Below are 13107 nucleotides of genomic sequence, written 5' to 3' on the forward strand. Positions count from 1 at the left end.
CTTACTTTTTGAGTGCACTTTGAGCAAAAACAGAGTGTGCCAAAACGCAGTGCACTGGAAGTACCTCGGTGGCGCACTCAAAACTATCTACAACTTGCGTGTGGACCGATGGACACTTTCCACCCTCAACGGCCGCCATCTTGTCTACATAGCGGAGGGGGCGGAAATTTCAAATGGGAAAATGGAGGACATTGTAACATTTGAGATCGACGTGCTCTACAAATGTAAATAAATTACACATATTTGGTTCTTTTTTCAGTACAACTACAATGTTTTGGGCTGTATCCAAACATTGTTTTTATGTTGTTAATTCTGCAATGAGTTGGTATCAAGAACGATACCGTGAATACTGCTAGATCGCTCATACAGGCGACTAACGAAAATGATCAAGCCGAAAAAATAAATACCACAGAAGAAGAACCGTCAAACTGCAAACTAATTTCCGGTAGGTGCGCGAAGGCTGTTTTGACAGTGTACTGTAGAAATGAGAGCACTGCGCCTATAAGTGTACTGTAGGGAATTGCACTTACATAAGTGCGCGATTTCAGACACAGCACCAGACTAAAGTTCGTCTGACTAGAGGTTAAAGTAACCCAGACTAGAGCTCGTCTGACTAGAGGTTAAACTAACCCAGACTAAAGCTCGTCTGACTAGAGGTTAAACTAACCCAGATTTGAGCTTGTGTGACTAGAGGTTAAACAAACCAGAATTGAGCTCTTCTGACTAGAGGTTAAGATAACCCAGACTTGAGCTCGTCTGACTAGAGGTTAAGATAACCCAGACTAGAGCTCGTCTGACTAGAGGTTAAACTAACCCAGACTAGAGCTCGTCCGACTAGAGGTTAAGGTAACCCAGACTAAAGCTCGTCTGACTAGAGGTTAAACTAACTCAGACTAGAGCCCATCTGACTGGAGGTTAACTAACCCAGATTTGAGCTTGTCTAACTAGAAGTTAAACTAGCGTCTGAAGTGAGACGGGGGAGCAGCCAGCGTTCTCCAGTTGGGGGTTCGGTGTTTGTTTGGGCAGCGTGCGAGTACCTTCAAATGTGGATTCTAACAGGTGGACTCTAACAAGTGGAATCTAACATGTGGACTCTAACATGTGGAATCTAACATGGGTTCAGAAACTTCGGAGGCTTCATGCTCCAAGGCCTTGGTGCTGAGGTCCTCCCCCGGGACTTTGGCGGCCCCTGGTGGCTGTTTGCGGTGGACGTTGAAGACATCACAGCAGGCAGGCAGAAGGCCGGCTTTGAACAGCCGGGAGGACAGCCAGGAGAAGGACAAGATGGCAGCCAGAGACGACAGCATGCAGATGGTCCTTATGGGGGAGTACTGAACATACACACCGTCCACCAGAGTGCATCCTGGGAAATGGATGACTGGTTGAATCCCCAGCAGGGGCTCCCCACACAGCAGCCTCAGCAGCACCCCCGTGAAGCAGCCCAACACAGCCCCGTAACCGTTGGATATGCTGAAGAACAGCACGCAGACGAGCTGGGGCAACATGAAGGTGTAGGTGAGGTCGGACCTCAGCATCCACATGAGCAGAACACTGCTGTCCTGGAAGGTGAGGGCCGTCCCCAGCAGGCCCACCAGCACCACCGATGCCCGGATCACCAGCTGGACCTCCCTATCCGAGGCCTGGGGAAACACACATGTGTCTGGGCTCGTATCGAGGTCTACACGCTAGTCTGGTGTATCAACGTCTACACGCTAGTCAGGCATATCTGGTCAACACACGATTCTGGTGTATCAAGGTCTACACCCTAGTCTGATGTATCAAGGTCTACACGCTAGTCTGGTGTATCGAGGTCTACACGCTAGTCTGGTGTATCGAGGTCTACACGCTAGTCTGGTGTATCAAGGTCTACACGCTAGTCTGGTGTATCAAGGTCTACACAAATCTGGTGTATCGAGGTCTACACTGGTCTGGTGTCTTGAGGTCTACACTAATCTGGTGTATTGAGGTCTACACTAAACTGGTGTATCGAGGTCTACACTGGTCTGGTGTATAATGGTGGGTTACCTGTGTTCTCAGGATGTTCTTGTAGATGCTCGAGGAGAAGATGGAGGCAGCGGACAACAAGGCCGAGTCGGTGGACGACATCACAGCCGCCGCCACGGCGCCGATGCCGATGATGGAGATGTAGGAGGGGGTGAGGTAGCTCAGGGCGATGGGCAGGATCATACCCGTCTGTCCACGCTCGTAGGGAGACGGGGAACCATAGGCAGTCAAGTTCCAGTCTGCGGGTCAAAGGATAGACGGGTTGAGAGACAGACAGAGAGAGACGGACGGGGATAGAGAGGCCGGTGGTGTTAGTGGTGGTTTGTGGGGTTGATGGGGTGAGTGCTGGTACCTGTAGAAGCCGCCACAGCTCCCAGTAGGATGGGGGGGATGCCCAGAGTGGGGACGATGAAGGCGGCGGCGAAGCAGCAGGTCTTGGCGGTCGCTGATGAAGACGCTGACAACGTCCTCTGGTGGAAGTTCTGCAGACCCAAGTTACCTAAGCCCTGAGAGAACCAAACCCATCAGACAGACAGATCCAGCTACATAGCAGATATAACCATCATGTGGAAGGTCTGTGTGTGTATATATATATATATATATATATATATATATATATATATATATATATATATATATATGTCTTACCAGCAGCAGGAAGTTGTCTATCCACAGCCACACCCCCCCTGAGTCCAGAGTGCCAACCCAGGGGGGCTGGAAGGAGTTGTTGAATGCAGTCACCGTGATGTCTGCAGCAGCTGGGCTCATCATAGCGAACGGGACGCACAGCCACTGTGGACAGTGACGGGAGGTTAACAAACTGTAGGTTGAAGGTTAACCCTGTAGGTTTTAACAGGTTAACAAATACATTTAATACTTTTTAGTAAAAAAATATATGAATATCTCTCTGTGTGTGTCTGTGTCTTTGTGTGTGTGTGTGTGTGTGTGTGTGTGTGTGTGTGTGTGTGTGTGTGTGTGTGTGTGTGTGTGTGTGTGTGTGTGTGTGTGTGTGTGTGTGTGTGTGTGTGTGTGTGTGTGTGTGTGTGTGTGTGTGTGTGTGCATGCATTGGTCACCAGGCTGATGAAGATGAGGACAAGCTGGATGACGTCGGTGTAGGCCACTGAGTACAGCCCTCCCAGCAGTGTGTAGCTGATTGCCACGGCAGCACTGATCCAGATACTGACGCTGTAGGACAGGTCCAGGATCACCGACATGGTGACACCTGCACAAACACACACGCTGAGTACTGGTCCAGGATCACAAACCAGTGACACACACACACACACACACACACACACACACACACACACACACACACACACACACACACACACACACACACACACACACACACACACACACACACACATTGTGTGAACACACACACCAGAACCCACACACTATGAACACACACACACACACACACACACACACACACACACAATGAACACACACGATGAACACACACACTATGCGTTTCCGTTGTCCGGTAATTACCGGTCATTGACCGGAAAAAAATTAAGAGGACCGGAAATTCTAAATGTCTCAGATCAGAATGACCATTGGAAATAAATCTCTGCACAATTTGAATTGTGTTTAAATATGATCCAGTGGTCATTTGTTTAGCCAATTCATGTGAAACAATGAGGGTTTTGACTGACCCGACCCGGCGCGGGCTGGGTCGGGCTGATATTTCCTACCACTATCCTCGGCCGGGTCGGGCCGGGCCTTTGATCGAGCGTTTTCTTTTTTTTTTATCATTGCTTTATTGGCCTAATCTGAGGAGAAATCTATGCCATAAACAAAAATATTATAGGCCTTTATTACACGGGTCTTCTCAATGCCGTGGAACGCTCCGTTCACTTGCATTGGTAGTAAGTAGTCCGGTAACTTGTCAACCCCAGCGTCTTCGGTTGCTAAGCGACGTCAACGTTTGGCGGACTATTTCACTGCTGATCAACACTACGACTGCTGGTAACGAATAATCTGTAAAAAGACACTCCATGTGAACATTTTTTTTCGTTTTGGCAAGTAGCTGTGTAATAAGCGGGATAATGTATAGAATGTCGCCGGTCATTATCGAAAAATAAGCCCCTTAAGGGCGAAGTCGGGATTATTTTTCCGATAATGACCGGCGTTCTATACATTACCTTAGATATATATTTAGCAGAGTAGGCCTAAGTAACAAATGTGTACAAAGTTACACATGTATGAAAAAAATGTCGGGTTGAAATCGGGCTCGGGCTCATAATTACACTTAATGCGTCTGGCCAGGCCGGGCTCGGCCAGAACGTGCACGGGCTCGGGTCGGGTCTGATTTTCTGGGCCCGATCTAAAAACGTTAAAATTAATCCTTCCAGGTCACATGACCTGTTGCACATTTTCTGCAACATGCACGTTTGCATTATAACAAAAACATAAATAAAACATAAGATCTCCCCCCACCGGTGGGTCTTTCTTTTCTTGATACTAACATTATTTCTAAACAGCGTTTTACACAGTAGCCTATAATAGGAAATGTAAATCAGCGTAATTTAACACTGACTGTAGCTTTTTATGGGTAAAGAAGCAACGGTGAAGGACCGTACTAAACGCCCTATCATTGTATGGTTCTGTAAAATGGTCGTCACATCAAAACAAATGTATTTATTAAGCACCTTTAATAAAAAGGTAATTGGTTGGGGGGAGATCTTATGTTTTATTTATGTTTTTGTCATGCCTGTCTACGCTTCAAACTTGTGCATACTTTTCGGTGGGTCACAGAATTTGGTGTAACACCGGCACCAATTTTTTTTCTAGCGGAAACACTGACACACACACACACACACACACACACACACACACACACACACACACACACACACACACACACACACACACACACACACACACACACACACACACACACACACACTAAGGGGTCGTACCCAAACCGATCAGGGTCCCTGCGACCCACATGACCTCTGAGGCCAGCGCCGCAACAGCCAGAGTTGCCGTGGTAACGCTGCCATACTTGATGTGGAAAGGATCCATCATCGTGACGTAACGGTTGTCTCTCATTGGGCCGGCGAAGAACACGCCCCCTTCAATACAAACACACAAATACATTAGTACAGAACACGCCCCCTTCAATACAAAAACAAAAAATTAATTAGTACAGAACACGCCCCCTTCAATACAAACACACAAATACATTAATAAAGAACACGCCCCCTTCAATACAAACATGAACAAGTTAGTACAGAACACGCCCCCTTTAATACGTGAATAACTCTGTACAGAACACGGCCCCTTCAATACAAACACACAAACACATTATACAGAACATGCGCCCTTCAATACAAACACAAAAATATATTAATACAGAACACGCCCCCTATAATATATGAATAAACAATGCACATGAATATATTAACTATATCCAATTAACGGTCACAGCACACATGGAACTATATCAAAATAAAGGTCTCATACTACCTGCAACTATGTCAAAATAAAGGTCTTATAACACCTAGAACTATATCAAAATAAAAGTACAATAACAACCAAAACTATATCAAAATAAAGGTATCATAATACCTGGAACTATATAAAAATAAAGGTCTCAGAAGCCTTATTTGCCCTCATACAAACAAATGTTAGTTTGCCGTATTAACGATAAGTTATTAGTTCTGTTCCATTTATTATCTAATTGTTCTGATTATTATTTTTGTTATGGATCCTTAATTTAAAGACAAGGTCACAAAGAGAAGTTACATCCAAAGACAAGTTCACATAGAGCAGCAACATCCAAAGACAAGTTCACATAGAGCAGCAACATCCAAAGACAAGTTCACACAGAGCAGCAACATCCAAAGACAAGGCCACATAGAGCAGCAACGTAGTGTTGAGATGGTTCAACGTAGCGTTTAGACGGTTTAACGTAGCATTCAGACGGTTTAACGTAGCATTCAGACAGTTTAACTTAGCGTTCAGACGATTTAAAGGTCCCATGGCATGAAAATCTCACTTTATGAGATTTTCTTACATAAATATGAGTTCCCCTAGCCTACCGATGGTCCCCAAATGGCTAAAACTTGCGTTTGGTGACGTAAAACGAGCACTAGGTGTCCGGCTCGCCTTTGAAAAAACGGAGGCTCAAGCGCGCTGATTTGGAATGTGGTCCCTTATGTCGTCATAAAGGATCTAAGCTCCTCCCCTTTCTCTGCCTTGCCCGCCCAGAGAATTTGGCCCGCCAATGAGACACAACCGTGCGAGGGCCACATGTGTGTGTCTGCACACACTGTAACGCAAGTGTTTCCGGTTGGTGTTATGGTGCATAACACATCGGTTCTTTGACATCTCTTGTATTTCCACAACGTGACTGTAGTTGGGGTTATCTCAGCCATGGTTGAGAAGGAATTGATGGAAAGGGACTTTGGCTTTGACTCCCTGAAGTACATGAACTGCGACATGCTGCCTGCCGCCGGTTGCCGCGCAGCACCACCGCCGCGAAGCAGCACCGCCCGGTAGCGAGCAGCCGACAGCAGGCAGCCCGTGGTTCAACTTCAGATTGATGTGGGAGTGAAAGAACCAGAGACGTTGGAGAAACCGACAAAGTCGTTTGTGATTCATAATATCGTCTGGAGGCGCACACTGATTTTTTCCGTGATCATATGTATTATATGATATAAATATCTAGGTATTATATGATATTATTTAGATATAGAGCTCCAGGACTGTAACGCAAGTGTTGTACACTTCCTTGTTATTTTGATAACCGTTCTGCTGTTGGTGTGATGGCGCATAACACATCAGACTCTCGCCTCTGATGTTTCCACAAGGAGACTTGTAGTGGGGGTTATCTCAGCCAAGGTTGAGAATGAATTGGGGGAAAGGAGCTTTGGCTTTGACTCCCTGAAGTACATGAACCACGACATGGAGGAGAAAGGGATTGACCGCTGCTGAGGCGGTGGTCCCTCGGCAGCAAGGCTCCGGCGGGAGGCAATCGCGGTCAACAATCGCGGGTAATAATCCCTTTCACCTCCATGTCGTGGTTCAGATTGATGTGGACTTGGAAGAACCAGAGACGTTGGAGAACGCGCCGCTGTCGTTTGAGATTCATAATATCGTCTGGTGGCTCACACAGCTTTTGGCCGTGATAATATATATTATAGATATCTATGTATAATATGATATTATTTAGATATAGAGCTCCAGGACTCCCGTGTGTTCTATAATATTTACAGAACACGGCTAAAGGCTGTGTGCGCCTCGCCATTGCGATACATCCACTGTAATCAGAGCGCATGGTACCGTGGCTGCAAGCCGCTCAGGGCCACACCCCCAGCCTCCTCCTTGACCCGCCTCTCTCCTCCTCATTTGCATTAAAACTACAGGCACCGAAACGGCGCATTTGGGGAAAGCTCAATGTGCGACTGGCTCGTAGTGGCTCTAATTCTGCACCACGGCTGAATTTCGGGAACGTCTTCAAATACTGTGTTTGGGGCCTACTAAAGCATCCATTAAGTAGCATGCCATGGGACCTTTAACGTGTTGTTCAGACAGTTTAACGTGGCATTTGGACGGTTAAATGTAGCGTTTAGACAGTTTAACGTAGCGTTCAGACGGTTTGACGTAGAGTTTCGACAGTTTAACCTAGCATTCAGATGGTTTAACATAGCGTTCATGTTTAACGTGGCATTCAGACGGTATAACGTAGCATTCAGACGGTGTAACGTAGCGTTCAGACAGTTTAACCTGGCGTTCAGACGGTTTAACGTAGCGTTCAGATGGTTTAATATAGCGTTCAGGTATAACATGGTATTCAGACGGTATAACGTAGCATTCAGATGGTTTAACATAGCGTTCAGACGGTTTAACGTAGCGTTCAGACGGTTTAACGTGGCGTTTGCAGCTTATTCCGTGTGTGTGGGCAGAAGGAGAGAGGGCTTCACCAGCTGGGCCCCGGGGGACTGTAGAGGAATGCGATTAGCGGTCCAGTGTGGTCGTTGCTGGTATGATAAGAGGCTTGAGATATAAGCAGGTCCTTTCCCCAACAATGCCTTGACAACAAATACCAACGTACACTGGAACAGGAATTCTTAATGAACCTCTATTGAACCTCAAACTCATTGGGTTCATTTGTCTCTTCCCTGGTTAGTCAAAATATATCCAACCTATCAACGGTAACTCATCATCCAAGGGATGGTAGTTACAGGGTTATTTTACAGGGTTAGGGTTAGTTTACAGGGTTATTTTACAGGGTTAGGGTGAGTTTAGAGGGTAGGTTTACAGGGGTGGTTGTCATGGCGGTGGTTGTCATGGGGCCCGGTGGTTGTCATGGACCACGGTGGTTGTCATGGCGCTACCAGGCGTTGTGTGTCACGGGGCCCCGGTGGTTGTCATGGCACTGCCAGGTGTTGTGTGTCAAGGGGCCCCGATGGTTGTCATGGCGCTGCCAGGTGTTGTGTGTCACGGGGGCCCCGGTGGTTGTCATGGCACTGCCAGCTGTTGTTTGTCTAATCCCGTTGGGCCGATGACGTCCGGCCGTCGGAATGACACGAGGACAATGAGAGAATTCCCGAGGCCGACTATAAGCGGAGCCTCCTGACCCGCCTCGTCGGGGTGACACAGGAGAATCGACAGGGGGGAGTCGACACGGCCGCCACCGCCTCCTACTCCTCCTCCTCCTCCTCCTCTCTGCTCAGAGAGCACTGTGAAACACAACACCTCCTCTCCGCTGGCTGCTAGCTGATACCTCCGCGTCTCGCTGGCCAAGAGAGGATTCATTCTCCTCTCTGCCCTGCCTTCACTTGCTCTCCTCCCCCAGGAGCCCTGCTGTATGAGGGCCCGTCCACCTGGTTAGCCCTGGTCATTCCTGGTTAGCCCTGGTTAGCCCTGGTCAGCCCTGGTTAGCCCTGGTCAGCCCTGGTTAGCCCTGGTCAGCCCTGGTCAGCCTGTCTGCTGTCTGTTCGAACCCTGACCTCTATTCTGTGTGTCTTTGACCTTCAGACGTTAGCTCTCCACTGTCAACATGAGTCCGGTTCAAAGGAGGCACCAGGCAGAGAAAACACAAACAGGTGCAGAGATGTTTGGAGACCGAGAAGGCGTGTTTTGATGTACACAGAGATATATACACACGTAGATACACACACACACACACACACACTTTATGTAAAGGTGTGAAGCGTGTGTGTGTGTACATGTGTGTGCGTGCAGCAGTGTGTGTGTGTGTACAGGTGTGTGCGTGTTTGTAAAAGTGCGTGCATGCAGCTGTGTGTGAACAGGTGTATGCGTGCAGCAGTGTGTGTACACATGTGTGCGTGCAGCATTGTGTGTGTTTACAGGTGTGTTCGTGCGGCAGCGTGTGTGTTTAGAGGTGTTTTTGTGGGGCAGCGTGTGTGTTTACAGGTGTTTGCGTCCGGCAGCGTGTGTGTTTACAGGTGTGTGCGCGCGGCAGCGTGTGTGTGTACAGGTGTGTGCGTGCGGCAGAGTGGGTGTGTACAGGTGTGTGCGTGCGGCAACGTACCAACGAGGAAGCAGAGCGTGGCTGTGACAGGCATCACGGCCCAGATCAGCCCCATGGAGGGGTTGTAGACCGCCTCCGCCGTCCCAACGATGAAGCCCCCCCCCACCCAGGTAGCTGAGAGACACACACACACACGCTAAAGAAGGAGTTGCATTTGGTATTGCATAACAATGGATTTGTACCAAAACTAGGTAGAAGGGTTAGTGTGTTGTAGTGTAGCGTTGGTGTGTTGTAGTAGGATTGGTGTGTTGTAGGGTTAGTGTGTTGTAGGGTTAGTGTGTTGTAGGGTTAGTGTGTTCTAGGGTTAGTGTGTTGCAGGGTTAGTGTGTTCTAGGGTTAGTGTGTTGTAGGGTTAGTGTGTTCTAGGGTTAGTGTGTTCTAGGGTTAGTGTGTTGTAGGGTTAATGTGTTGTAGGGTTAGTGTGTTCTAGGGTTAGTGTGTTCTAGGGTTAGTGTGTTCTAGGGTTAGTGTGTTGTAGGGTTGGTGTGTTGTAGGGTTAGTGTGTTGTAGGGTTAGTGTGTTGAGGTGTAGGGTTAGTGTGTTGTAGGGTTAGTGTGTTGAGGTGTAGGGTTAGTGTGTTGTAGTGTAGAGTTAGTGTGTTGTAGGGTTAGTGTGTTGTAGTGTAGGGTTAGTGTGTTGTAGGGTTAGTGTGTTGTAGGGTTAGTGTGTTGCAGGGTTAGTGTGTTGCAGGGTTAGTGTGTTGTAGGGTTAGTGTGTTCTAGGGTTAGCATGTTGTAGTGTAGGGTTAGTGTGTTGCAGGGTTAGTGTGTTCTAGGGTTAGTGTGTTCTAGGGTTAGCGTGTTGTAGTGTAGGGTTAGTGTGTTGTAGGGTTAGTGTGTTGTAGGGTTAGTGTGTTGTAGGGTTAGTGTGTTGTAGGGTTAGTGTGTTGCAGGGTTAGTGTGTTGCAGGGTTAGTGTGTTGTAGGGTTAGTGTGTGTTGTAGGGTTAGTGTGTTGTGGGGTTAGTGTGTTGTGGGGTTAGTGTGTACTAGGGTTAGTGTGTTCTAGGGTTAGTGTGTTCTAGGGTTAGTGTGTTCTAGGATAAGTGTGTTGTAGGATAAGTGTGTTCTAGGGTTAGTGTGTTGTAGGGTTAGTGTGTCGTAGGGTTAGTGTGTTGTAGGGTTAGTGTGTTGCGGGGTTAGTGTGTTGCAGGGTTAGTGTGTTGTAGTGTAGGGTTAGTGTGTTGTGGGGTTAGTGTGTTGTGGGGTTAGTGTGTTGTGGGGTTAGTGTGTTGTAGGGTTAGTGTGTTGTAGGGTTAGTGTGTTGTGGGGTTAGTGTGTACTAGGGTTAGTGTGTTCTAGGGTTAGTGTGTTCTAGGGTTAGTGTGTTCTAGGATAAGTGTGTTGTAGGCTAAGTGTGTTCTAGGGTTAGTGTGTTGTAGGGTTAATTTGTTCTAGAATTTTTGAACAATGAATCCGTCGTATATCTAACATAATAATATATATTAAATATAAAAGACAATCAAAATGTCCAAAAAAGATATTTATTTAAAAAAAGTACGCATCAGATGCGCAGACAAAATTAGGATTTCGCTGAAATCCTTACATGACTCCTCTCCGCCTCTAGCACACACACGCTCTCTCACACATCCACCCACACGCACTCTCTCTCCCACAGACACACGCACGCTCTCTCTATCTCTCTCACACATACATTCACACGCACGCTCTCACTCACAGACACAAGCGCTCTCACTCACAGACACAAGCTCTCTCTCTCTCTCTCTCTCTCTCTCTCTCTCTCTCTCTCTCTCTCTCTCTCTCTCTCTCTCTCTCTCTCTCTCTCTCTCTCTCAAACACACGCAGGTTCTCTCTCTCACGAACACACGCACGTTCTCTCTCACGAACAAACACGAGAGAGCTCTTTATCTCTCTCTCTGACACACACGCACGCGCGCATGCACACGGACGCACACACACCACACACACACACGCACACACACACACACACACACACACACACACACACACACACACACACACACACAGACACCGACGCACACACACGCACGCACAGAGACACGCAGCCACTCACCGGTCATGGTGAAGATGCCGACCACCAGATTGATTCCGCGGTTCCCAAGCAGCGTCATCTCCGTCATGTCTCCCCGCGTCTTCTTCGCCTCTCGTCGGGATTTAAAGGAGGCCCACACTCCGGTCCCGAGGACCAGGAGATAAAATAGGACCATCACGACCACCCCGGCGACGTTCACAGCCATGGCGACCGCAGCATCCGGCTCTCGCTCCGAAATGAGCTCGTCAGTCTGCCGCGTGCATCAGAGCAGAGCTCCTCTGACGCGCGTGACGCTCACTGACGCCCCGCTGAGCGGATTGTGGGAACGATGGCTGGAGTCGGAGCTAAAGCACCAACCCTAAACCACACCTTATTCACTGCGTCTTATCTGAAGAGACGATAGCAGAACAATGCCTTAACGTCCTAACACAGGCTGGCACGATGCCGAGCAATTAGGCGGCAACAGATGATACGCAGCCCGGGGCGGCACAAGAAGAGGATGTGAAACCCAGACAATAGGAAACACAGAGCATTACTACGAGATAACAGAAACCAGTAGTACAGGCTGCCCTAAATGGCGCACACTGATTGGAGGTTGATTGAGCGAGCGCGCAGCCGTCCTGATTAATACGGTATGCGACACATTTTCCACACAGCGATTTATTTATAGCGCTCAGTGAGTCTGTCCTTGGCCAAGGATACATGCCGCTAAACCCTGACGACTGCTTACGGCCAATAGGAGAGGTGCGGCCGGCCCTCTGTAATCCAATAGGAGAGAAGCGACCGGTCCTCTGTAAGCCAATAGGAGAGGAGCGACCGGTCCTCTGTAAGCCAATAGGAGAGGAGTGACTGATCCTCTTTAAGCCAATAAGAGAGGAGTGACCAGTCCTCTGTAAGCCAATAGGAGAGGAGGGACCTGTCCTATCAAACAGTTTGATCCCAACACATCAAAGAACAAAGGACAAGGTGGCAAAGGAGCATCAAAATCCAAGGCGTAATTACAAACCTTAGAACAATATCCCCCTAGTCACAAATTTTACAACCAATATTATCCTAGAATCATTAGAACCGATATCCTCCTAGTTACCAAGAACACCACAGATCCACCGTAACTGTGATCGAGTGGATCTGTGATCCAGTCGATCAGACTGTGATCCAGTCGATCAGACTGTTATCCAGTGGATCTGTGATCCAGCGTGTCTGTGATCCAGCGTGTCTGTGATCCAGTGTGTTTTTGATCCAGTGGATCTGTGATCCAGGGTGGATGTGACCCACTGGCTCTGTGATCCTGTGTCTGCAGACCTAACACGCCGTCAAGGTCCCTCTGCCCGCTCCGTTCCTGTGGGTGCATCGGGTGGGCGGGGGCGGGGTCTTAATCCAGACAAGCCCTGACTGGCAGGGGCGGGCCTTTGTTCCCCACGTGCCCACACGCTTGCACACACACACAAACCCACACAACCATATACAATCGCACCAGACACACTCTCACGTGCAACCAGACATACAGAGGGAAACATAGACAGACAGACACACAGACAACCACACACACGCACACAAATACTTCAGGAAATCTGCATACAT

General features: G+C 48.2%; 1 protein-coding gene across 2 annotated transcripts in view; it reads right to left on the minus strand.

Moving 5' to 3' along the window:
- LOC115560198 (high-affinity choline transporter 1) overlaps window positions 1–12222 on the minus strand; it is a 13515-nt gene extending 1293 nt beyond the window's left edge. Inside the window, exons 1-8 of one of the 2 annotated variants that reach the window (XM_030379514.1) lie at window positions 11548–12220; window positions 9516–9629; window positions 4933–5088; window positions 3079–3227; window positions 2653–2796; window positions 2357–2510; window positions 2026–2243; window positions 1–1640 (exon numbers count right to left, since the gene is read on the minus strand). The exon at window positions 1–1640 is cut by the window's left edge and continues 1293 nt beyond it. In XM_030379514.1, the coding sequence (XP_030235374.1) occupies window positions 1095–1640; window positions 2026–2243; window positions 2357–2510; window positions 2653–2796; window positions 3079–3227; window positions 4933–5088; window positions 9516–9629; window positions 11548–11731 (1665 nt within the window). In that variant the 5' untranslated portion in view covers window positions 11732–12220 and the 3' untranslated portion in view covers window positions 1–1094. Of the gene's footprint in view, window positions 1641–2025; window positions 2244–2356; window positions 2511–2652; window positions 2797–3078; window positions 3228–4932; window positions 5089–9515; window positions 9630–11547 lie in introns of both variants that reach the window. The other variant, XM_030379515.1, reaches the window with a different exon arrangement.
- Window positions 12223–13107: the final 885 nt, after the last annotated feature.

Source organism: Gadus morhua, chromosome 15 (genome assembly GCF_902167405.1).
Source record: "Gadus morhua chromosome 15, gadMor3.0, whole genome shotgun sequence".
Lineage (NCBI taxonomy): Eukaryota > Metazoa > Chordata > Actinopteri > Gadiformes > Gadidae > Gadus > Gadus morhua.